At 43.1% G+C, this 27,290-nt stretch overlaps 1 protein-coding gene across 1 annotated transcript in view; it reads right to left on the bottom strand.

The window, feature by feature from the left end:
* Window positions 1-26,797, bottom strand: part of FRMPD2 (FERM and PDZ domain containing 2) — a gene marked incomplete at both ends in the record, with an annotated part of 68,531 nt that extends 41,734 nt beyond the window's left edge. The window contains 6 exon segments of the mRNA XM_080640563.1: window positions 16,361-16,396; window positions 16,400-16,438; window positions 19,404-19,551; window positions 22,264-22,286; window positions 24,792-24,935; window positions 26,678-26,797. Of these exon segments, the coding sequence (XP_080496689.1) occupies window positions 16,361-16,396; window positions 16,400-16,438; window positions 19,404-19,551; window positions 22,264-22,286; window positions 24,792-24,935; window positions 26,678-26,797 (510 nt within the window).
* Between the last annotated feature and the right edge of the window lie 493 nt (window positions 26,798-27,290).

The raw sequence follows: 27,290 nt of genomic DNA, 5'->3' as shown, positions 1-27,290 counted from the left end.
ATTAATTCATGAATATGACTTAATTTCTCCTTGGTTAATGGCCCCTGATCCACCCATATAGGTCTATCATCTTTCCATTGTATAGAATCTGCATGAGGGTGAGGAGATTGAGCAGTGACCACTCCTAAAAAGGTTGATATCCTAATCCTTGTCTTCCTGGGTTTCCTTTAGCTTGGACGGGTTCTTTAATTCCCTGATTATTTTTTCCTAAGCCTTGACCAGTCTGATATCCCATCTGAGTTATTAACTGCTGTCCTTTGCCGGTAATAATACAAGCTTGTAAACCTTCTAAAACATCCGGCCCCATAAATTGACTGCAATCCCAGAGACTATGTAAAGCTGAAACCATCCTGTCTGTCCTTCATCTTGCCACCTTAACACTGCAGCACTGCGTTGTGTATTATCAGGACTCTGACCCCCCTGATAAAAGCCTATAGCTTCTACCATGGACCAACTTAGAGGCCAAAATTCTTTGCTGATAATGCTGACATCTGCTCCAGTGTCTACTAAATCTTTAAACCATTTTCCCTCTATTCTTAAATTAATCATAGGATGGGTTTTGCTAATTTCATGTATCCAATAGATATCTGAGCTTCCAAATCCTTGTGTTCCTCTTTTCCTATTTATAGCTTCTCCTTGCTGAATAAAAGGTAGAAGTAGTATCTGAGCAATTCTTTGTCCTGGAGTAATTTGCATAATATGATTACATTCTAGTATTACTTTAATTTCTCCCTCATAGTCTGAATCTATGACTCCAGGCAGAACAGTTAGTCCTTTCAGAGTGTTTCCACTTCTCCCTAAGATTAATCCTAATGTTCCCGGTGGCACAGGTCCCCAGATTCCTCTAGGAACAGCTTGCCGAGCCATATTGGGGGTCAAAGTAACTGCTATAGTACTGTTAAGATCTAGGCCTATGCTCCCTGGAATGGCTCGGATGAGGGAGTGCACTGTGGGCCTTGCAGGGCAAATTTCCCCTATTGATGACAGGGCTAGGGGCCACCCCCCTGGCCATTTCCCTGCGGTTGGCCAGTCCCTATGTTTTGATCTAACGGCTGCCCATTTTTATGAAATTTCAATCTGCATTGACTGGCCCAATAGTTTCCCTTCTGACATCTAGGACACAGAGAAGTTGAAACTGTGTTGATTGAATCAGGAGGTGGAATGCTCACGCCTTTCCCTAGAGCGCTACCTTGTGTCCTTTTATTACTGTTACAGTGGCAGCGAGTAAATTTGCTTGAAAAGTGCCTGACCCCACATTCTGACATGTTGAATAATTTCTGTAATAGTACTATTTTTTCTCAGAGGCGTCAGGCATTTCTTACAATCAGCATTGGCATTTTCATAAGCTAATTGCTGAATTAAAACGCCTCCTGCTGTTTCATGTTGAATCTGTCATCTCACTGCTCAAGAGAAGCAAGCCACAAAGTCAGAAAATGACTCTGTAGGCCCCTGCATATATTTACTAAAAACTCCCTCAGGGTCCCCTTTTACTGGTAAAGTCCACCCAACTCTTCTTCCACAAAGTCTAATTTGCTCATATGCCTGTTGCACATAATTTAGCTGATTTTGCACATCATTATATTGTCCTAGTCCTGACAGCATTTCATAAGTTATTTGAGCATTCAGCTCGTGGTTTGCGTGGGCTTGTTCCTGACATTTCTCCAAAAATTCCCCCTTCCATAGTAAATAATCTCCTACATCCAGAGTTGCATGAGCCAGAGAATACCAATCATAAGGAGCTAAGAGTGCTTCAGAAATATTAGTCACAATTTCTCTGGTAAAAGGAGTTGTAGGACCATTCTGGACTACACTTTCATGCAAGGCCTTTATCATTTTAAAGTCAAATTTTTCATACTGTCACATTATATGATTTGGGAGCTGTGGGTCAGCTACCTGTATAAGAGGAAAAGCAAATCTGTCCTCCACCATCATGTCCTTTAATCCTTCTCGGATAGCTCTTTGCATAGGTGATTCTATTAACAGCAAATTAAATGTTTCAGGATTAGGACATGGAGGTGGAGGGGGCCATGAAGGCCATTCCTTCAATTTTTCTTTTTGCTCCTCTTTAGGAGTGGAGGGTACCAGAGGAAGAGGTTTGTCCTCTCTCATCTCTCTAAAAGGCTCTAGCAAATGCAATACCGTGTTCCACAAGGAGAAACAATTTGGAGGCAAATTTTTCCCCTGCTGCTGAGCTTTTTAAAAATTCTGACCAATTCTTTCCCAACATTCAACATCTAATGTACCTTCTTCAGGAAACCAAGGATTATGTTCTATAATAACATGCAAAAACTGTAAGAGAATACCTTCTGACACTTTAATTCTTTATCCTTAAGCATGCAAACCAAAAGTTTACAATAAAACTCCTCCCCTTTTGACAAATTCTGCCCATTAGCCTGGCTAAAAAAAGACGTCCCACCCTACTTACAGATCGCAACTTCTGCAGCTGGCCATGGGTTTTGCATGCAGTGAATTTCCCCACCTATCCAGTGAATTCTTTTTCTCCACCTTGCTGGTAAAACTTCATTTTTCCACTCTAGGCAAATCTTCTCCAGACATCCATCATTTGAGGCTCCAGATGTGAGAGGCCACGTCCTGCATGGCCCAGGGTTCAGAATCTGGAGAAGGGCCATGGGCAAATGATGAGACAAGACAAGAAATAATAATTTGGAAATTGGGGGCCAGGCAGAGAGCCCAATACAAGAGGAAGGACTTCCCTGGTGCCCAGGCCTTGCCAAACTTTTATTCAGTTTTGGATACACATATTGCCCTTAGTCAGGCAGGCAATTCTGGTAACAGACAGGCTATCTTAAAGGTCAGTAAACATTAGTGAAGATTTACTTTGAGACTATTTGGTCAGGAAATTGCTTGAACCACCATTGTCTCGACTAAATAATTGGTGCATAGCTCATAAACTTCACGAGCTTTCTGCATTCCTTGTTTACACTTTTCTGATAGTGAAGACAATGGGTAGCTTCCAACATAACTTCTAAATAAAATCTATATTCTAGACATTTCAATAAGAACCTTGAGTTGCTCCTATAAAGATAACCTTATAATTATAAGGTTTATGCTTCAAAGGGCTCCCTGAAACTCCGGATCCTCTTTCATGTTGGTCCTTTTATTCATGACTCACCATTCCTAAGGAATCCCATTCACACAAATCAGATATTAGCAAAGGCAGATCACTAGTCATCACATTTTCTCTGAGAAACTCCTCTTTGTCATTAACCTAATTTTAGGTAATTAAGCAATCTCTAAATATTCTTTCCTTTTATTGATTGGCATAATGTTGAGCCTCACTTATGTGAATGGATTTTTAATCCAATTGAACTATATTATGTCTGCTATTTTTTAAACAATATATTTTCTCAAATATTTATAGGTGCTGTCCTACTAGCTAGAAATTCTTCTTTAGTATTCAAATTATAATAATGGCTACAATCCAGTAGTGGATCAATTTATCCACTTTCCAAGCTTGAATATTTGCCTACAATTCATCTACTTTCAATACATATTGATATGCTTCCCTACAGTCCTGATAATTTTATATTCAGTTCACTCAGATGTTAAAAATTGTTAGATGTTATTTTTTAATCTAATATCTATTCATTAATCTGAAAAGAGAAAAAGAGCCATTTTCACACACACACACAACTCGGTCTTTCTTTCAGCTCATAAACTCTCAGCAAAACTCTCCTTTTGGACATCAGTGGTCTAGGCAGCGATTTTTAGCCAGTGGGTTGCAGGAATTTTTAAAATATGCAAAATCTGACTATTTAGTCAGCACACTGACCCCTTTTTCCTTAGATTGTCAAATAAAAAAATGATAACAGCCAATACAACAATAGCCATCCAGTGTGAATGAATCAAAATTGTACCTATTTTTTGTCAGATCAGCAAAAAAATACAATATACCATATTTTTTGGTGTGCTGCAGAGTTTTAGTAATTGATTTATATGTGCCATGAGATGAAAAAGGTTGGAAATCACTGCTCTAATGTATTAAACACCACAGAGAATGGGATTCGGATGCCATTTCTTGACATAAAGCTGACAACAGTCTTGACTGTGTGTTTCGGGTTCTTTTCCATCTGATAACATCATTTAATGAGAAATCACACCTGCAGGCAAACTTTCCCATGGGTGAGTTGCTCTGCGAACAAGATGATGTGTAGCCTGACCTCAGGATTTTCAGCACAAACCTGGAGAATTTATTTACACCCCGTGGTCGCAGTACAAACATATCGGTGCTTCCGTGATGGCATGTTTGTTTCCAAGCACTGGTTTACCATTTCACCTTCTTCCCCGTAGTTGTCCTGCTGGTGCTGCTTGCTCACACTCTGGTGGCTTTGTCGCCCCTTTGCAGAACAATGACGATCAGCCGAGGCGGACTGGCCAGGCAGCTCCAAAGCTGAAGCTCTGGGGCCCTCACCTGGGTGGGCCACTTCCCAGGAGGGGCCGTGGCAGAGTCTTCGTGTTTTCTTGAAAAATGTGGAAAATAATATGCTTTCACCACAGTCAGTGAAGACTACGACTCTTCCTTCCACCCAGCTGGTCCCCACTGCTCCTCACCTCAGGGGTGTGTGGTGTGGAGCAAAGCCCACTAAGGAGAAGCTGAGATGAGAATAATGAAGTGGACTTAGTGGGATTAGTTCATGTGGTTTGCAGTCTGTGCTGCAATAATTTATTGCTAGCCATCCAGAATACTCCTTTCATTGGGCCAACTCACCCAAAGTCTCTGAATACGGTATCAGGCAGCAGCCACATGACACTGTGTCTCCTCCCCTACCCTCATATCAGCACTAGGGGCACTGGGCAACGCTGAAGGGGAACTGGGCTGGACATGTACAGAGCCAGAGGCCAGTCTATAGGAAATCTTGTCAATGGTCAGAAATGAAAAATTGTACACCAAAACCGGTTTGGCTCAGTGGATAGAGCATCGGCCTGCGGACTGAAAGGTCCCGGGTTCGATTCCGGTCAAGGGCACGTAACTTGGTTGAGGGCACATCCCCAGTAGGAGGTGTGCAGGAGGCAGCTGATCGATGTTTCTCTCTCATCGATGTTTCTAACTCTCTATCCTTCTCCTTTCCTCTCTGTAAAAAATCAATAAAATATATTTAAAAAAAAAAAAAAAGAAATGAAAAATTGTAGTTTAGTTCTTAAAAACACCGAGTCAAGTAGGAGTTCTGTCCTGTCAGAGATTACCTCATACAGTTGTATATACTGATCATCAGTGCACCACACAGTGTTTCCTCTCCTGATGGGAACCACGTGAAATTCCATTTATTGGATGTCTAGTGTTGGTAGCACAGAAACCTGTGGCAGCACTACAAAGAGCAGCTACTCTCCGGGCAAAGCTGCATGTTTTATGCATCAAAAATAAAAGCAATCTTCAATCAACCATGCTAGAAGAAAGACTAAATTATATTGTTCTCTAGAGAAAATATTACAAAAGTGTCATCATATAAAAATGTAATCAGAGTAGATGCCAACAAAAATTTGAAAGGAAAAAAAGAATTATAGAGTTTTCCAGGGAGTTGATAAAAACATTATTTTTTGGCTTTTGTGGTTTTGCAGTATTTTTTCAGGGTTTTTTTTTAAATGCACACATTGTGGTATTTCCTTTCTCATTCTAAATGAATATTCACTTGCATATTATAGTTTGTATTTTGAACTTTTGCATTATTTTTCTTCGAGAGAGGCCCACAAAGTCTGTATTTTCTCTTCAGACGTTTTGGCTATTGCTAACCAAGGTCAGTGACCAGCATTACTGCACAATGAACATGTTCTCGAATGAATAACTTCTGAACTGATACTGTCTCTGTCACAGACAGGCTGCCAGCACACCCACAAGTTATCGTCTTTGAAAAGGACAATTTTCTCTATTTCTTTTGCTACTTCCCGGCAGGCAGGCAAGATGGATGATCTGTGATTGTCTGAACATTTTGGTTTCCACTATTAATTAAGCAAATTTCAAACCAGCTTCCTGGGTGCATGCTCCATTGGTCAGAGAGTCCCCATTCTGTGTTTGCAGAAGCGTGAAGAATTCAAGTCATCTAGCCCCTCCTGGAGCTATGGGCTCCGACGAGGAGTTTGCGCCATCTTGAACAGGAAAGTGGAGCTAATCGGAAGCCTGAAAATCCACAACTGCAGCACCCATGGAACAGCTGAGAGCCCCAGAACACCAGTCCCCAGTTGGTGCAAACACGCGGATTCAGAGGAGCTCTACACTCCACCACGGAAAGATCAGATTTCGCCTGGGATAAGGTGAGGTCTCTGATCCCGGTGGGAGAGAGGAACCCGCGTTTTGTGGGAGCTGGAGGCCTAGGGAAGTCTGTGCCTAGAAAAATCCGTGGCTGTTGGGGCTGGCGTGATCTGTGAATGTGGAAGGGGGTCCTCAGAGCTGCTAACAGAAGGGCTCTCTAAAAAGCAACCCATTTTGATCTCACGTGCAGGGACAGCCTAAGAATTTCAAAGGTGTGCCGGCTGCCTAGACTTACGCGCAGCCCCGGAGTTCGCACACTTGGGCTTTTTCCTCTTCAAATCCTTGCTTCTGATTACTAAGCCCAATACATAGGATCACCCAGTTGAGGACACCCTGGGAGACTGCAGGGGAAAGTTGTTTTTCTGGAACCTGGGGATCGGAGCGGGGAGTGACCATAGGAGAGCCAGCTCTGAGGCAGCCCACTCCCACAAACCGGGAGTGAGTGCCACAGGGAAAGAAGGCTCTAACACTGCCTAGAGAGGCCATAGATAGACCCAGAAGTCAATCCAGAAACACTGCCACCCAGGGGCTGAATCACAAATTGACTCTTCTGTAATAAAAAATAAAGGAATACGAGAAATTAAGACACACCGCCTGCTTAAAATCAGGACTGGCTTACAACACTGAAGAGCAGTGGAATGCAGGGAACTGCAATACTGTCCGGACTGAGAAACAGGCGTGCCAAACAGAACAACAGAGGAAGTGAATGACCTTCACTACTCCACATTTTATTTTTATTTTTTAATTTTTAATTTTTTCATTTTCATTTTTTGCATCTTTTACTCAAGAAACTAATTTTTTTTCTTTTTTCCTCACTTGATTTTACCTTTTTAATTATTACATTTTTATTTTCAATCCGTATTATTACTACTGCTATTTTACCTTTTTTTTTTTTTTTAAGTGTCATTTTATTTTCTCTTCATTTTATTTTGGGATTAGTGTTCTACATTCTATTTTCATCTTTCCTTTAGCATCGTTTTACTCTATCTCACCTCTACCTTTATGCCATCACTCTCTTCCTAACCTTCCCCTTTTCAGTGTCCTGTTTATCTTACCCCTTTCCTGCTTTAGATTTTCCCTATTCTTTCTGTTTATCCCCTGTTAAAATTTCACCCTACTTACATATCTAATCTCCAATCCCCTGCTCCAAGTCCATACACACCTCTCCCTTCGCTGTCTTAACTATCCAAAAAATTGTTTTTCTCTCTGTCCTTTTGTTGTTGTTCGCTTGAATGTTGATTATATCAAATTTTTATGCTTTTTTGTGAGATTGTTTTGCTTATTCTTCTTTTGTTTGTTTATTTTTTTGTTTGTTTTGTGCTTCTGTTTTCCCTTGCCTCACTCAATATTTGTTGTTGTTGTAGTTTGTATTAATCCGCAGGTACTTGTTGCTGGCATTTGCTGGGATTAGTGATTGTTCCATTGGAGTTTTATCCCAATATATATACTTTGTTCCCCCTTCTCTCTTAGTCCCTTTCTTGTCTCTCTTACTTTTTTTTTCCCTTTTTCCAATTTCATTTTGACAATCCTTTTTTTTCCTTTCTTTCTTTTTCCTCTTCTTTGTTCTCTCCTATCCTCTAATTTACCTTTCTCTGGTGGTCACCTTTATTGGAGTTTATTAATATCATGAATACATTTCTGTTCAGTGCCTTGTGTGTTGCACCTGGTAGTGCTGTATTTTGTGCTTTTAAATCAATGCAGGAGAGAGAGAACTACATAACCAGACAGCCAGAGAAGAGAGACCATGGGGAGACAAAGAAACAGCCTGCATATGAAAGAAAAGCAGGCATCACCAGAAAAGAAAGTAAATGAAATGGAGGCAAGCAACCTTCCAGAAAAAGAATTCAGAGAAATGGTCATAAGGTGGCTGAAAAGAATGGAATACAAATTCGACAATATGAGCAAGAACCAAGAGGAAAAGAAGAAGAACCAAGAAGAAATGAAAAATGACATCACTGCTGTAAAAAACTCAATAGAAAGCATCAATAGTAGACTAGAAGAAGCAGAGGACCGCATCAGTGAGCTAGAAGAGAAGATGGGAAAAAATACCCAAGTAGAGCAACTTCTAGAAAAAAAAATTAAAAGGCAGGAGGAGAGCCTAAGGCAGGGGTGGGCAACCTTTTTGACTCAAGGGCCAGAATGGGTTCTTAAACTGGACCGGAGGGCCAGAACAAAAGCATGGATGGAGTGTTTGTGTGAACTAATATAAATTCAAAGTAAAGGAGCGGAGGGGAAAGCAAGAGAACCGCTTAGAACAGCCGGATCCGGCCCGCGGGCCATAGTTTGCCCACGGCTGGCCTAAGGAAACTTTGGGACAACACGAAACAAAACGACATCTGCATAATAGGGGTTCCAGAAGGAAAGGAAACTGAGCAAGGAATATAAAACCTGTTTGAAGAAATAATGAAAGAAAATTTCCCTGATATAGGGAAGGAAAAACCCACACAAATCCAAGAAGCTCATAGAGTCCCAAGCAAAATGAACCCCAAAAGACCGATGCCAAGGCACATTATAATTAAATTGGCAAACACCAACGACAAAGTAAGAATCTTAAAAGCGGCAAGAGAGAGACAGAAAGTTACATACAAAGGAACCCCCATCAGACTAACAACTGATTTCTCAACAGAAACTCATCAGGCCAGAAGGAAATGGAATGAAATATACAAAGTCATGCAAAAGAAGGGTCTGAATCCAAGAATACTGTACCCAGCAAGGCTATCAATCAAAATTGAAGGTGAAATCAGGAGCTTCACAGACAAAAAAAGACTAAGGGAATTTATTACCACCAAACCAGCAATGCAAGAAATGCTAAAGGGTCTGCTGTAAAAAAAAGAAATAGGAAGTGAAGAAGGAACACAGGGGTAAAGAATAAAAATGGCGACAAATAAATACCTATCAATAATAACTTTAAATGTGAATGGATTAAATGCCCCAATCAAAAAACATAGGGTAGAGGAGAACCCAAGATGGCGGCATAGGTAAACACCTAAACTGCTGCCTCGCACAACAATTTCAAAACTACAACTAAAAGACAGAACGGACACCATCCAGAACCACAGGAAAGCCGGCTGAGTGAAAATTCTACAACTAGAAGGAAAGAGAAAAGCTCACAGAGAATTGGAGGTACGGCAAAGGGGCTTTGTGTGCGCAGAGAGAAAGGGCGGCTGAGAGCCTGGCTGACTTTCTCTGGCGGAAGGGGGAAGGAAGCCTCCGACCGCACTGAACCCCAGTTCTGACTGCACTGAACCACAGTTCCGGGCGAACCCCTGGGGACCCACGCTCTTACGGGGGGAGTCTGGACTCTCGGGCGGAGACTCGAGCTGGGAAAGGCAGAAGTCTGAAGGCGCACGCGGACAAGTGCGCACAAAGGCTGCGGAGGTTGCCACAGGCTTTCCCTAGTGGAAGGGAGTCAGAGGATCCTGACTGCACTGAGCCCCAGTTCTGACTGCAGTGAACCCCAGTTCCAGGCGAGCCCCTAGGGACCCACGCTCTTGTGGGGGGAGTCTGGACTCTCAGGCAGAGACTCGAGCTGGGAAAGGCGGAGGACTGAAAGCGCACATGCGCGCAAGGGCAAGGCTGACAGGAAGCCAAGACTAAGACTCCACCCCATCCAAGCTGAGCACAGAGGCTATTGCAATTTGGCAAGTCTAATCCTATAAGGCTGTCTCCAGCACCAAACTTCTCCCAGCATAGACACAGCTGATCCTTACAGCCAACTGGCCCGGAGGTCAATTCTTCCCAGTGATACCAACAACAATAAAGACTTAATTACAACAAGGCTGTACACACAGTCCACAAAGGAGTGCACCAAGAGTGTCCACCTCAGGTTAACTGGGGAAGCAGACCCACTGGGCCATATTGGAAACCTAGCACAAATATCTACCTTACCAACTCAGGGAATCAGTGAAAATGTGGGGTCAAAGAATCAGATCACAAACGAAAGAAATGGAGGAAAACAAACGACTGGATATAGAATTCAAAACCATGGTTATAAGACTTTTTAAGAATATCCTAGAAAAGGCCGATAAATATAACGAGACCCTCGAAGATATGAAAAAGGACCAACTAGAAATTAAACATACACTGACTGAAATAAAAAATATTATACAGAGACCCAGAAACAGAATAGAGGAACACAAGAATCAAGTCAAAGAATTGAAATACAAAGAAGCAAAAAACACTCAACCGAAAAAGCAAAAAAAAAAAAATCCAAAAAGTTGAAGATAATGTAAGAAGACTCTGGGACAACTTCAAGCGTACCAACATCAGAATTATGGGGGTGCCAGAAGAAGAGAGAGAGCAAGATACTGAAAACCTATTTGAAGAAATAATGACCGAAAACTTCCCCCACCTGGTGAAAGAAATACACTTACAAGTCCAGGAAGCCCACAGAACCCCAAACAAAAGGAATCCAAAGAGGAACACACCAAGACACATCATAATTAAAATGCCAAGAGCAAAAGACAAAGAGAGAATATTAAAAGCAGCAAGAGAAAAACAGTTAATTACCTACAAGGGAGCACCCATACGACTGTCAGCTGACTTCTCAACAGAAACTATGCAGGCCAGATGGGAGTGGCAAGAAATTTTCAATGTGATGAATAGCAAGAACCTACAACCAAGATTACTCTACCCAGCAAAGCTATCATTCAGAATTGAAGGGCAGATAAAGAGCTTCACAGATAAGAAAAAGCTGAAGGAGTTCATCACCACCAAACCAGTATTATATGAAATGCTGAAAGGTATTCTTAAAGAAGAGGAAGAAGAAAAAAGTAAAGAGAAAAATTATGAACAACAAATACATATCTATCAACAAGCGAACCTAAAAATCAAGTGAATTAAAAGCCTGAGGAACAGAATAATCTGGTGAATATAATAGAATCAGGGGCATAGAAATGGAGTGGACTGATAATTCTCAGGGGGAAAGGGGTATGGGGAGTTCATGAAGAGAATGGACAAAAATCATACACCTATGGATGAGGACAGTGGGGGGGAGGTAAGGGCAGAAGGTGGGGTGGGAAATGGGTGGAGGGGAGCTATGGGGGGAAAAAGGAGAAATAATAGTAATAATCTGAATAAATATTTATTTAAAAAAAAACATAGGGTAACGGATTGAATAAGAAAACAAGACCCATATATCTGCTGTCTACAAGAAACCCACCTCAGAAAAAAAAGACGCACACAGAATGAGGGTGAAGGGATGGAAAAAAGTTTTCCAGGCAAATGGAACTGAAAAAAAAGCTGGGGTAGCAATACTTATATCTGACAAATTAGATCTCAAAGTGAAGGACATAACAAGAGATAAGGAAGGCCACTTCATAATACTAAAGGGAGCAATCCAACAAGAAGAAATAACTCTGGTAAACATATATGCACCCAATACAGGAGCACCCAAATACATAAAAAAACTACTGGAAGATATCAAGGAAGAGATTTACAGCAATACAATCATAGTAGGAGACTTTAATACCCCACTATCACAATTGGACAAATACTCTAAACAAAAAATCAGCAAAGAAACATCAATCCTAAATGACTCACTAGACCAGATGGAATTAATTGACATTTTCAGAACATTTCATGCCAAAGCCACGGAATATACATTTTCTCAAGTGCACATGGGTAATTTTCAAAGATAGACCATATGTTGGGACATAGGCAAAGTCTCTTCAAATTCAAGAAGATAGAAATCATATCAAGCATCTTCTCAGACCACAGTGGCATAAAACTGGAAATCAATTACAATAAAAACAACCCAAAGAAATCAAACACATGGAGACTAAACAGCATGCTATTAAACAATGACTGGGTTACCAGAGAGATCAAAGAAGAAATAAAAAACATCATGGCAACAAATGACAATGAAAACACTACAATCCAAAATCTATGGGACACAGTGAAAGCAGTCTTGAGAGGGAAGTTCATAGCTCTACAAGCCTACTGCAAAAAACAAGAAACAATGGTAATAAATTACCTAACCCTACAACTCAAAGAGTTAGAAAGAGAGCAACAAGAAAAGCCCAGTGTAAGCAGAAGGAAGGAAATAATAAAGATCAGAGTGCAGATAAATGACATAGAGACCAAAGAAACAATACAAAAGATCAACAAAACCAAGAGCTGGTTCTCTGAAAGGATAAACAAGATTGATGAACCTCTAGCCAGGCTCACCAAGAAGCAAAGAGAGAGGACCCAAATAAACAAAATCAGAAATGAAAGAGGTGAAATAACAACAGATCCTGCTGAAATACAAAGATTGTTAAAAAAATACTATGAACAACTCTATTCCAACAAACTGGACAACCTGGAGGAAATGGACATTTTCCTAGAAAAATATAACCTTCCAAAACTCAATCAGGAAGAATCTAAACAGCTCAATATGCCAGTAACTATGGAAGAAATTGAAGCAGTCATCAAAGAGCTTCCGGCAAACAAAGCCCGGGGCCAGTCGGCTTCACAGGAGAGTTTTACCAAACATTCAAGGAAGAACTAAAACCTATCCTCCTCAGACTATTCCAAAAAATTCAAGAGGAAGGAACACTTCCAAGCTCCTTCAATGAAGCCAGCATCACCCTAATACCAAAACCAGACAAAGACAACACAATGAAGGAGAATTACAGGCCAATATCCCTCATGAACATAGATGCCAAAATCCTCAACAAAATTCTAGCAAATCGGATCCAGCAGTACATCAGAAAGATCATACACCATGACCAAGTAGGGTTTATCCCAGGAATGCAAGGATGGTACAATATCCGCAAATCAATAAATGTGATACATCACATAAACAAATTGAGAGATAAAAATCACATAGTCATATCAATTGATGCAGAAAAAGCATTTGAAAAAATCCAACACCCTTTCTTGATAAAAACTCTCAACAAGGTGGGAATAGAAGGATCATACCTCAACATAATAAAAGCTTTATATGATAAACCCACAGCTAACATCATATACAATGGGCAAAAACTAAAACCATTTCCCCTAAGAACAGGAACAAGATAGGGATGCCCACTCTCACCACTCCTGTTTGACATAGTACTGGAAGTATTAGCCATCGCAATTAGACAAGAAGAAGAAATAAAAGGCATCCAAATTGGAAAAGAGGAAGTAAAGCTGTCCTTATTTGCAGAAGACATGATATTGTACATAAGAAACCCGAAAGACTCCATCAAAAAACTAACAGACTTAATAAATGAATTCGGCAATGTAGCAGGATACAAAATTAACACCAAGAATTCTATGGCATTTCTATACACCAACAGTGAACTTACAGAAAGAGAGACTAAAAAAGCAATCCCATTTTCCATCGCACCAAAAAAATTAAGATACTTAGGAATAAACCTAACCAAGGAGGTAAAAGACCTATATGTGGAAAACTACAGGACACTGAAAAAAAGAGATAGAGGAAGATGTAAACAGATGGAAGAACATACCATGTTCATGGATTGGTAGAATCAACATCATTGAAATGTCCATACTACCCAAAGCAATCTATAGATTCAATGCACTCCCCATTAAAATACCAATGGCATATTTCACAGACCTAGAAAGGACTCTCCAAAAATTCATCTGGAATAAAAAAAGACCCCGAATAGCCACAGCAATCCTGAGAAAGAAGAATAAAGTAGGAGGGATCTCAATACCAGATTTCAAGCTCTATTACAAAGCCACTGTCCTCAAAACAGCCTGGTACTGGCACAAGAACAGAAATATAGATCAATGGAATAGAATAGAGAATCCGGATATCGACCCAAACCACTATGCTCAATTAATATTTGACAAAGGAGGCATGAGCATACAATGGAGTCAAGACAGTCTCTTCAATAAATGGTGTTGGGAAAATGGACAGATACATGCAAAAAAAATGAAACTAGATCACCAACTTACACCATACACAAAAATAAACTCAAAATGGATACAGGACTTAAATATAAGATGGGAAACCATAAAAATACTAGAGGAATCCACAGGCAGCAAAATCTCAGACACATGCCAAAAGAACTTTTTCACTGATACTGCCCCTAGGGCAATGGAAGCCAAAGAGAAAATAAACAAATGGGACTACATCAAAATAAAAAGCTTTTGCACAGCAAAAGAAACCATCAACAAAACTACAAGAAACCCCACTGTATGGGAGAACATATTTGCAAATGTTATCACTGATAAAGGTTTAATCTCCAACATCTACAGGCAGCTTATACAACTTAAGAAAAGGAAGATAAATGATCCATTTAAAAAAATGGGCAACGGACCTAAATAGAATCTTTTTGAAAGAAGACAGAAGGAAGGCCAAGAGACACAGGAAAACATGCTCAAAGTCACTAATTATCCGAGAGATGCAAATCAAAATGACAATGCGATACCATCTCACACCTGTCAGAATGGCTATTATCAACAAATCAACAAACGACAAGTGTTGGGGAGGATGTGGAGAAAAAGGAACCCTCGTGCACTGCTGGTGGGAATGCAGACTGGTGCAGCCACTGTGGAGAACAGTATGGAGTTTCATCAAAAAACTGAAAATGGAACTCCCATTTGACCCAGTAATCCCACTTCTAGGAATATATCCTAAGAAACTAGAAACACCAATCTGAAAGCATATATGCACCCCTATGTTCATAGCAGCACAATTTACAATAGCTAAGATTTGGAAACAGCCTAGGTGCCTTTCAGCAGATGTCTGGATCAGAAAACTATGGTACATCTACACAATGGAATACTATGCTGCCATAAAAAAGAAGGAATTACTACCATTTGTAGGCACCTGGATGGAATTGGAGAACATTATGCTAAGTGAAATAAGCCAGTCAATGAAAGAAAAATACCACATGATCTCACTCATTTGTGGATAATAAAAAACATTATAAACTGATGAACAAAAAGATAGATGCAGAGGCAGTAAAGCATTAAACAGACTGTCAAATTACAGTGGTGGGGGAAATAAGAGATCAACTGAAGGACTTATATGCATGCATATAAGAGTAACCAACGGATGCAAAACATTGGGGGGTGAGGGCATGTATGGGAGTGGGGTGGGAGGGGGCAATGGTAAGATATGTACACATATAATACCTTAATAAAAAAAAAAAGAATTCAAGTCATCTTCTGTGTAAGACACCTGGTTTGTGGCAAACAGTTGGTGGAATTAAGCCTCTGGCGACTTTGCTTTAGAAAAGGCGTTCATTCTGAGAAAGAGGGTGCTCATGAGGGCATGGAAATCCCAATCGTTACAATGTCATTTTGATGCTACTCAGTTTGTCTTGTGAACCTGATGACTCTTCAGCTGTAATCAAGAAATTATCCTTGGTTGTGGGTAAAATAAACATCTGTAAAAATTAAACCAACTCAAGTATTAGTTAGGGCGTTGTTCTTTACAATTTCAAAAAATTCTATTTTGTAAAATTACTTTTTAGGTTATCTGCATTTTTATAGATTTGTGTTAGAACAAATTACATTAAAAATTTGGAACAATTAAACATTATGTAAACAAAGTAGGGAGTAATACAATGGTATTAAATTAATTCAACAATAAAAATTCTCCAAGTAATCTTCAATTGAATTGAAATAATGTGTCATTAAAATTCTGAACATCTGCCTGGCTGACATAGCTCAGTGGCTGAGCTTAGACCTGTGAACCAGGAGGTTACGAGCTTGATCCCCAGTATGGGGCATGCAGGAGGCAGCCAATCAATGATTCTCTCTCATCATTGATATTTCTATCTCTCTCTCCCTCTCCTCTTTCTCTCTGAAATCAATAAAAAGAAGGAAAAGGTAAAGAAGGAAGGAAGGAAGGAAGGAAGGAAGGAAGGAAGGAAGGAAGGAAGGAAGGAAGGAAGGAAGGAAGAAAGGAAGGAAGGAAGGAAAGAAGGGAGGGAAGAAGGGAGGGAAGAAAGGAAGAAAAAAAGGGCCTTCTGATCACTCTCAGATATCCCCTGATACACTCCCTCCCTATGTGCCATAGTGCATCTGAGCACAGGGCAGCTGGCAGGCTGAGCTTATCTGGGCAAGAGATCACATGACCCATTGCTCCTTTACAGAGGCAACAGATCAAAGGAAAATGAAGCATTGGCCATTTTGCATCTGAGCTGCACTTACATAAGTTGAAATCTTCCCAATTTCTCTCCACTGAAATCATAAAGTTGCAATTCTCCTGCTGTTTTTCACTTCATATATTGATGGGGGAAATGAGACATTTTTGGGTGGCTAGCAATCTGAATCTGTGCCATTAACCTAATGCACATTCTTTTTTTAATATTTCTTTATTGATTAAGTTATTGCATATGTGTCCTTATTCCCCCATTACCCCCCACCTCCCATTCATGACCCCACCTCCCTGTTGTCTGTGTCCATTGATTAGGCTTATATGCATGCATATAAGTCCTTTGTTTGATCTCTCCCCCTTACTCCCACCCTCCCCTACCTTCCCTGAGGTTTGACGTTCTGATTGATGTTTCTCTGTCTCTGGATCTATTTTTGTTCATCAGTTTATGTTGTTCATTATATTCTACAAATGAGTGAGATCATGTGATGTTTATCTTTCTTATTAGCCTAGTAGAGGCCCAGTGCACGAAATTCCTGCACGCAGGGGGGGGGGGTGTCCCTCAGCCCAGCCTGCACCCTCTCCAATCTGGGATCCCTCTCACAATCCAGGACTGCTGGCTCCCAACTGCTTGCCTGCCTGCCTTCCTGATTGCCCATAACCATTTCTGCCTGCCAGCCTGATCACCCCTTAACCACTCCCCTGCCAGCCTGATTGATGCCTAACTGCTCCCCTGCCAGCCTGTTTGCCCCTAACTTCCCTTCCCTGCAGGCCTGGTCACCCCTAACTGCCCTCCCCTGCAGGCCTGGTCCCCCCCAACTGCTCTCCCCTGCAGGCCTGGGTTCCCCCCAACTGCCCTTCCCTGCAGGCCTGGTTGCCCCCAACATCCCTCCTCTGCAGGCCTGGTCACCACTAACTGCCCTCCCCTGCAGGCTTGATTGCCCCAATTGCCCTTCCTTGCAGGCCTGGTCCCTCCTAACTGCCCTCCCTGCTGGCCATCTTGTGGTGGCCATCTTGTGTCCACATGGGGGCAGCCATCTTTGACCACATGGGGGCAGTCATCTTGTGTGTTGGGATGATGGTCAATTTGCATATTACTCTTTTATTAGATAGGATAGAGGCCTGGTGCACAGGTGGGGGCCAACTGGTTTGCCCTGAAGGGTGTCCCGGATCAGGCTGGGGGTTCCCTTGGGGCATGGAGCGGCCTGGGTGAGGGGCCTCTGGTGGTTTACAGGCTGGCCATGCCCCCTGGCAACCCAAGCGGAGGCCCTGGGATCTGGGATTTATTTATCTTCTATAATTGAAACTTTGTAGCCTTGAGCAAAGGCCAAGGCAGGCCAGGGCTGCAGAAGCTTGGCTTCCTCCATCACCGGGAACAACTCAAGCCTCCTGCTCGTTCCGTGGCCGCAGCCATCTTGGTTGAGTTAATTTGCATACTCATTCCTGATTGGCTGGTGGGCGTGGCTTGTGGGTGTAGCAGAGTTATGGTTAATTTGCATATCACTCTTTTATTAGATAGGATAGTCTAGCTATTGCCCCTTTATTTTTTTATTTTTTAATAAATCTTTATTGTTCAGCCCTGACCGGTTTGGCTCAGTGGATAGAGCATCGGCCTGCGGACTGAAGGGTCCCAGGTTCGATTCCGGTCAAGGGCATGTACCTGGGTTGCGGGCACATCCCCAGTAGGGGGCGTGCAGGAGGCAGCTGATCGATGTCTCTCTCTCATCGATGTTTCTAACTCTCTATCCCTCTCTCTTCCTCCCTGTAAAAAATCAATAAAATATATTTAAAAAAAGAAATTATTAAAAAAAAATAAAAATAAAAAAAATAAATCTTTATTGTTCAGATTATTACAATTGTTCCTCTTTTTCCCCCCCTTAGTTCCCCTCCACCCAGTTCACACCCCACCCTCTGCCCTTACCCTCCCCCCACTGTCCTCATCCATAGGTGTACAATTTTTGTCCAGTCTCTTCCTGCACCCCCCACACCCTTTTCCCCCTGAGAATTGTCAGTCCACTCTCTTTCTATGCCCCTGATTCTATTATATTCACCAGTTTATTCTGTTCATCAGATTTTTATTCACTTGATTTTTAGATTCACTTGTTGATAGATATGTATTTGTTGTTCATAATTTTTATCTTTACTTTTTTCTTCTTCTTCCTCTTCTTAAAGAACACCTTTCAGCATTTCATATAATACTGGTTTGGTGGTGATGAACTCCTTTAGCTTTTTCTTATCTGTGAAGCTCTTTATCTGCCCTTCAATTCTGAATGATAGCTTTGCTGGGTAGAGTAATCTTGGTTGTGGGTTCTTGCTATTCATCACTTTGAATATTTCTTGCCACTCCCATCTGGCCTGCATAGTTTCTGTTGAGAAATCAGCTGACAATCGTATGGGTGCTCCCTTGAAGGTAACTAACTGTTTTTCTCTTGCTGCTTTTAATATTCTCTCTTTGTCTTTTGCTCTTGGCATTTTAATTATGATGTGTCTTGGTGTGTTCCTCTTTGGATTCCTTTTATTTGGGGTTCTCTGAGCTTCCTGGACTTGTAAGTCTATTTCTTTCACCAGGTGGGGGAAGTTTTTGGTCATTATTTCTTCAAATAGGTTTTCAGTATCTTGCTCTCTCTCTTCTTCTGGCACCCCCATAATTCAGATGTTGGTACGCTTGAAGTTGTCCCAGAGGCTCCTTACACTATCTTCATATTTTTGGATTCTTTTTCTTTTTTCTTTTCCGGTTGGGTGTCTGGTCCTGCAGACCTGTTTACTCCCATTTTAGAGAGGCCATAAACTATTCCCAGATGTAGTTATCAGTGCTGGTGCCAGGCCAGGCCTTTAGATGTGGTCTCAAAGCCCCAGCATATGGGACACTTTAAGGACTTGCAAAGGGGACCAGAAAAAACCCTTATTTGGAAGACAAAAGGCTGGAAAGATATAAAAAGGGAAGGCTTCCTCCATGTTTTTGCTCAGAATTTGGAAAGAAACAGTCTCCCCTGAGTCCTGTGCCGGTACATGTGAAATGTCTGGAAATAAATGGGTTTTTCCTGTGCCCCTGGTACTCCTGCATATTTTTCGGTTGCCTGGTAAATTCTGTAACAATATTATGAGATCCTTGGCACAGATCCCCAAGGCCATCTCCCCTCCAAGCCTTGTCTTCTCTGGGAGAACTTGCTGAACCAATACACCATATTCTGGAAGCTGCTGAGTGACCGGGAGCAAGAAAAAGGCCAATTTAGAAGAGATAGGCACACTGGTATAAATAAAGGGCTTCAAGCCATTTCATGAAAACACCTTAATAGATGTTTCAAAAATAAAGGAGGAAGGAACGAATAGGATTGGCAAGCAAGTTTAGGAAACATTGAGCTAAACAGATCTCCTTACTTAACAATTTCTCTCCACCTCAGATATGATAGCAGTTTTCTTTCTTTCTTTCTTTTTCTTTCTTTCCTTTTGTTTTTTTGTTTTTTTGTTTTTTTGTTTGTTTGTTTGTTTTCCCAAGGGATCCTTTTTTAAAACAACACCTGGAATACAGTTGCTATTAAAATGAAAATAGCATGATAATATTCTGGACACATTTTTAGAATTCAGACTCTTCTGGGTAATCTCACAGTAAGGGATTCCTTTTTCAATTGCAGTATTACCTGGCCCAACCCTTTCCTTTTATAGATGGAGAAGTTAAGGACCAGGTACAGAAAACAATGGTCCAAATGGGTAACATCACCATTAAAGCAGGATGAGCCATAAACATCTGCAGAGAAAATGACCAACCACTGGTATTTCTTACCATGTCACAGCCCAAAGTCTGTCCTCAGTTTACCAGTTTACCAGGTTAGGAGACTGAATTTTGTCAGTGGCTTGTCATCCAAAGCTGGGACTGCATCAGGCCAGCCACATCCTTAAGAAACTGGTGTATAACCTAACCAGGCTTTTAGTTGTGTCTCTGGCTGGGCCGCTCCCATCCTCATCTTCACCTGGACCACTCCAGTTCTCATCAGGAGTTTGGTGCACCTGGACTCACGGCAGCAACATCTTGCTCCAGTATTTGACAACCTCCCAGAGTGTTTCAGTAGTGAAATCAGGTTTCTCGTCTGTCCTGCCCCAGCAGAAATACTATGTCCTGTTCAGTCTCCCTCACCCCCAGGCAGGGTCACAAAAACAGAGACAAATTATGGATTTTGAGAGCTCCTCTCTTAGGCTCCTCTCTCCTTCTGTTGATAAGTGAAAGGAATGTTTAGGGGTAAAATAGGCAGGTTTAGGGAGTTTTAGGAATTAGAGGGTCCAGGGAGGAGGGTGGGAGGCATAGTTGCCTGGGGACTTGGAGCTGCCAAAAGGCATACATTCACAAAGAACAAAAGGCACCACAGGATAAGGGGAGAGGAAGACACCCATTCACAGAAGATAGGGGAAAGCCACAGGGAGAAGAGAAATGCTGACAAAAGGGAGAAAGAGGGAAACAGATTTTCACAGGGGATAGAGAATTCTACCACTGGAGGAGAAGAAAAAGAGGGGGGCCCACGTGGGGTTTGAGCTTTGAAGCTGCTATAGTGACCAATCAGAAGGGAATATCAGGACACAAAGAACTGCAGCCTTTATAAACCTTAGAAAAAAAGGGGTTTAGTGGGCTACCCGCTTTGGGACCCCCTCCCTACAGAGGAGTCTGTGCTTGTTTTCCAGTAAATTTCCACCTTTCCATATACCACCTTTTGTCCATGACTTCATTCTTCGAATCCACCTGGACAAGAACCCTGGAAAGAATCACCTTTGCATCCTGCTCAGAAGAAACCACGGGTTTCAGTTTGGTTCCATGTTTCATAGGTAATTTCTATAGATAAATTCTGCTGCCTACAGAGCCTTTAGGTCTTCATATAATCATGATTTTTTTTCTGGACCCTGAGCCTCCTTCTTTTAACTTTGGAGAGACCTTATTATCATCATCATCATCGTCACCATCATCCAAACAATATTTATTGAGCTCTGATGTGGAAATAACCAATGGCCTAACTAGGCATGTACTTGAGATATGACAAAACAAGTCACCCCAGAACAAGTAGGTGAATTATTTTAAAGTATTTGATGTGATATTTCTAAAACAAAACAAAACCTTAAGGCATTAAAGTCATCTTCATTACAATAACTATGCCTTTCATAGGCTTGCTTACATTTTTAATTATTTAGTATAAATTTTATTTTTAATTAGAGAAAGAGAACACTGAAATATTTAGAGCCACAAAATTCTTAAAGTGGTAAAACACCATTCCAAGTATTTCCCATAAGAGAGCTGTAACTATGTCTTTTCAGCTGAGAAAATGGGGCACAGAAGGGTTGAGTAGTCTGCCGAGGTTTCCAGTGGGAGTCAGGAATGGAAATATGAGTCTATTTGCTTCTGAGTCTTCCCGCTCAAGTATAGCGTTTCTGTAAAGTCTGGAAATATGGTGAATATACGAAGGTCAAGGGCATCTTCAAGCCATAAAAACGTAAGTCACATCTCCATGCTCTGCGAGGGAACCTTCTGCGGCCGTGCTCTCGGTCTTGGGGTGCTGTTACTGGCCTTCCTCTCAGGGTCCCTTCCTCGCCACGTGATAACGACCACCTCACTTGCTTCCCTTCTCCCTAAAAGGGGCAGCAAGGTCGAGACTGGACTCAGACTCTCGGGGCTCCCAGCCCACGCAGCACACTCTCTGTATTGAAAACTGTTGGAACAAATGGATTATTTCCAGATATTTGTCAAGAAATTCATAATTCATATCCTCTGACCCTGTAACTCCACCCCTAGGAATCTGTCCTAAGAGAATGTACTATTCAATCAGTACAAAGCCTTCTCATAGAAATGTTCAGTATAGACTTGCAAGATTGGGTTGGGAGGACCAGACCCAGAGCTCCATGGTTTCCTAAAGACAGGACTGCCTTGAAAGGGATTATCAGGCAGTTTAACAAAGGATATTTACAAAGCGTTTGCAATTACCTGGGAATGCAGATGTTATAATGCTAAGTGGAGGAAAATACAAGACACAATCAGTATGATTTCAACAGCAAAAGATGTTTCAATAGCATATCAGAACCTCTAGTCATGTGGGAAATGGCTCCATGGTTGGGGTACTTGGAAAACACTGAGTTAACCTTGAACATGTTCTGGGATTTACATGCTAATGTAGTTGTGAATCTTCCAGGCAGAGTATGTTATTCAGCATCATGCAAACTGGACTGCTGCCAAGTATCCCAGTGCGAGATGATGAACTAGCAGGATTCGTCATCCGTGAGCCAGAGGCCAGCAGCACCATCTGATCATGGAAAAGGGAGCCACAAGGAGCGGTAATTAAATAACCCAGTGCCTGCTTATGGAGCATCTGGGCTCTCAAAGGGGCCCTCTGGCACTTACAACCTAGGAGAGAGATGAGAAATACACAGAGATGCTGCAGCGTAGTGTCTTAGCATGTTTAAATGTTCACATCTTCCGCCCTGCCATGCTGTTCATGAGCTTCTATTCCTAAGGAACTTAGCAGAGTGCAGCGAAAGACCTATGTAAAAAAAGTACTAATCTCAGTATTGTTTGAAATAGTCCCATGTTTAAAACAATTTATATACTAAACAACAATTGAGAAAAAATTTTAAATATATACACATATACACCTGTGAATGCCCAGAACATAGAGAGAGGAATAAGTACATGCAGTAGTATAACTGTGCTATCTACAGGGGGCAGAGTCGGGAACAAACGGTTGCTTTTACAATCATGGTGGGGGAGGACTTTGTTTAACAAACACTCACTCCAACAAGGAGGGTCACAATGTGCTCTGGGCTGCCACGCCCTCGGGGTCCTGCCTCTGCACTGCAGCGGGTACACAGAATCATCAAGCCAACCAGGGGAACTTGGAAAACCACTTCCTTGAAACTGATAAGATCCCTGCCAAAGAAATCAGATCTATGCAGGGTTTTGCTCATAAGATGGTGGCTTCCTTTACGATCAGTTTCATTCTCTACCAGGGCAGCAAGGGACACTGTGCACCCGGCCACAGAGCCAGGCCTGAGCAGAGGTGGGCAGGGATTCTCAGGCCTGCAGGACCTCCCCCTGGCTCAGTGGCTCTATGGCCTCTCTCCCCCAGATGTGTTCTGATGTCCTGGGAGTCCCATTCTGCCCCCTGCCACCCCTCTTGACAGGGAGCACGTGAAGGCTGGGTTCTGCAGGTCTTTTCAAATGACCCCCTGCAGGTTGCACATACTGGGTGATACAAACAGTTCTGCTAAGTGACCCATCTATACTAATAAAAGGGTAATATGCTAATTAGAACGGGTCAACCAGTTTATCTTCCAGATGTCCATATTCCTTCCGGACAAAGCCACAGTGGTGGGGGCCAAGGCAAAGGCGGTTAGGGGCAATCAGGCCGGCAGGGAAGGGCAGTTGGGGGCCATCAGGCTGGCAGGGGAGCAACTAGGTGGCGATCAGGCCAGCAGAGGGGTTAGGGGCGATCAGGCAGGCAGGCAGGCAAGTGGTTGGGAGTCAGCAGTCCTGGATTGGATAGGGTGCAGGCCAGGCTGAGGGACTCCCCTGCAGTGCACAAATTTTGTGCACCAGGCCTCTAGTCAGAAAGGAAAGGCCAGACATCCCTCGGCATTTGGCGTCCTGATGCCTGTCTCTATCAAAGGCAACAAACAATTTCTATCTGTCTCAGGAGACTTTGTACAGAGAAATGTGCAAGTTTTGGAGCTTCTTTTAGAAACTGCTTCCAACTCTAAAGGCCTGCCAACTACCCTGCCCTGGAGGAGCCTGGGGGCACTCCTCCCACATGCTGCCAGCTCTATCTCCAGGGGCATAGGGGTCACCCTCTCCCACCCTGAGAGTAACCGCTCCCACCCTGAGAGTAACCGCTATTGTCATTGGTCTCTGGGCATTTATCACAGTGTAGGCCTCTGGGCACTCCCTGGGGCAGGCAGCAGTGCCCACAGTGTCTGGCTCCAGTGGGCGTGAGCCTAAGCGTGAGCAAAGCCTATTCTTTATAGACTCTGTGCTCACAAACATGGGGCCTGAAATGCTGCTCCCGTTGCTCAGGACTGAGGAGAGAGCAGACTAGAGGGGCACCCGGATGCATGGACCACACTCTCTGCTGTGCTGAGGAGAATTTTCTGGAAGGTGCAAACTTGGGGTCTTCCAAGGGCTTTGCTTTGGGCTCACACTCCAACCTTGCACTTCAGTTGTCCCACGTGTCATCTACGAGAAACACTCACAGAAAAGTGACTATGAGCCTAAGGTTGAAGAAAGGCCCTGCCATTCCCACCCTGGCCCACTAAATCTTACCCATCCTTTGGGATCATTTCCAAGGCCACCTGCTTCAGGAGCCTCTCTGCCCCACGGGGCACTGGAGCTTCCTTTCTCCCCAGCCTCGCTTGTACCTCCTCACGGGTCTGAGCACATGAGCCCTCAGCGATGGCTTCAGAGGAGATTGCTGATGTGTGCCCTTGAGCACCCACACTTCTTCCAAGGTAGCCAGGCCTCACCCTCCGGAACTCCTGGCCACCTCTCCCCAGCAGGGGACCGTGGCGGTGCATCGCTGAGACTGGGACCTGGACCCCGCGAGCAGTCATCTCGATCAGACTTGCTGGGATGAAATCTTCAACGTGGAAGTAGGCTTTGGTTGCTGCCTGCTGGAAATAAGATGCTGAGAAAAGGGCATAGCCAGGTTGCCTTCTGTGGCACTCTGGGCAGAACAGAAGTGGCTCAGCAGTTGAGCATTGATCCAGGAACCAGGAGGGCACCAGTTCTATTCCCAGTCAGGGCACATGCCCGGGTTGTGGGCTCAATCCCCAGTAGGAGTGTGTGCAGGAGGCAGCTGATTGATGCGGTTTCTCTCGTCAATGTTTCTATCTCTCTATCCCTCTCCCTTCCTCTCTCTCTAAAAATCAATTTTAAAAAAAAAAAACATTAAAAAACAAACAAACAAACCCAGGTGAGGCCCCCAGGGCAAGGATGCTCCTTCAGAGTGCCCACCAGGCACACCTTTTTCTATGTTAGAGGCTGGGCCAATCATATGACAGGAGTAGAAGGGAGAGAAGAGAGGAACCACCCATTAGTGAGCCCTTCTGTATGCCAATGGGTCCTCAGCCCACATAGCTCTCTGGCTCTCACAGTAATCCTACAGGGGCAGCATTAGTATTGCCACTGCCAAGATGAGCACCATGACCAAGGAGGGACGTCGCCCAATGGGGCCAAGGTCACACTGCTTGTAAGTGACAGAAACAAGATGTGGTCATCAAGCCCTCCTACATGCCATGACACCACGCCACTTCCCATGGCACAGAAAGCCCTGGAGCTGAAATTCTGATTCTTTTCATTCATGGCATTTCTATGCATGTGTGCTCCTGGCGCACTGCCCCCTCCTCCAAAGGACCTCTTGCCTGTGACGCTCTCTGTCCACAGCAGGTGATCAGAAGTTGCCCCATGAACAAAGGAGGACCTGACAGCCCCACCTGCACCAGGTGAGCCCCCACCAAGGCTGCTCTTCAGCGGACCTGAGGCTGCAGCGCACGAGCAGAGCAAACCACTGTTGGTTTCTACAAAACTAAACAGACCCTTACCATACGATCCGGCAGCATGCTCCTTGGGAGGTAACAACATCTGTTCACACAGAAACCTGCATGTAGATGTATATAGCACTTTATTCACAATTGCCAAAACTTGAAGCAAGAGATGTTCTTCCGTGGGGATGGATAAACTGTCCATCCAGCTAAGAGGAAATGAGCTACCAAGCCATGAAAAGACATGGAGGGAAGGTAAGTGCATATTAGCAAGTAAAAGCAGCCAATCTGAAAAGACTTAGTACTACAGGGTTCCACTTATATGACATTCTGGAAAGGGCAAAACCATAAAGATGTGGGAAGGTCAGTGGTTACCAGGGGTTAGTGGGAGGAGGAGAGACGAATAGGCAGAGCATAGAGGACTTTCAGGGCCGCAAAACTACTCTGTATGACACTGTGGCACTAGATATTAGTCATTATAAACTTGTCCAAACCCATAGAATATGCAACAGCAACAGGGAACCATACAGTAAACTATGGTTTTAGGATAATTATGATGTGTCGGTGTAGACTCATCATAGTAACAAATGTACCACTCTAGCGGGGGATGCTAAAAATGGGGGAGCCTGGGGGAGGGGGGACAGGCGGTATTTGGGAACTCTCTGTACCTTCCTTCCATAGCTGTGAACTGAAAATTATTAAACTTCTTTTAAAGTATTTATGAATTTTAACCCAGCATCTCATTGCCAGGAACATGTCCAAGAGGAGACGTCAGCATGCAACTGAGACAGCTCTAGCACAAGCATGGGTTTCTATGTCATTTATTAAGAGGGAAGATCAGCAACTGGAATAATAACAACAGCAGTTACCACTTTGATGGCACCTCTAGGTGTGCCCAGCATTCTGACCACCAGCGAGTGGGGTCCAGCCCTGAGGGTCAGACGGAGCTGTCCCCAACGGCCACTAGGTGGCTGCAGTTCATGGGCCATCGGGTGAGAGAGGGATGCAGCCTGGCAGTGTTCACACTGTGCGCCTCTCCACATGTGACACGGCTGCAGGGGAGGCGCCCAGGGGAAGGCTGTTCTGCTGCAATGATGTGATTTAGAAGATTTATTTTTATACCAAATTGTCTTTGTCTCTTTTTAAAATGCAAATGTAATCATGTCACTTCCCTGCTAGAATTCGTCCGTGCTCCCAATCTTTCACTACAGTGATTTTCAAATTATTTTTTTCCATCACCAGAACCATTTATCAAACAAAATGCAAGCCCCTTAGGAGGGCACACTAAGTCCTCCTGGGCCCATGGCAGTGCCGCCAGCCCACAGCCCCTGCAGCCGCGCCGCACTCTGGACAGGCAGCCTTTAGTCCTAGGTACTGGCTGACACTCGCAGGGAGGGGCTCTTCCTCTGAGTCTGCCCACCACAGTGGCTGCAGCGCAGGGAAGCCAGGCCCGAGAATGGGTCCGCACAGTGCTCTCACCAG

This window comes from Plecotus auritus, assembly GCF_963455305.1.
Source record: "Plecotus auritus genome assembly, chromosome: 9".
Taxonomy (NCBI): Eukaryota; Metazoa; Chordata; class Mammalia; order Chiroptera; family Vespertilionidae; genus Plecotus; species Plecotus auritus.
The sequence above is the reverse complement of the archived record's forward strand: the minus strand, read 5'-3'. Positions and strand labels throughout refer to the sequence as shown.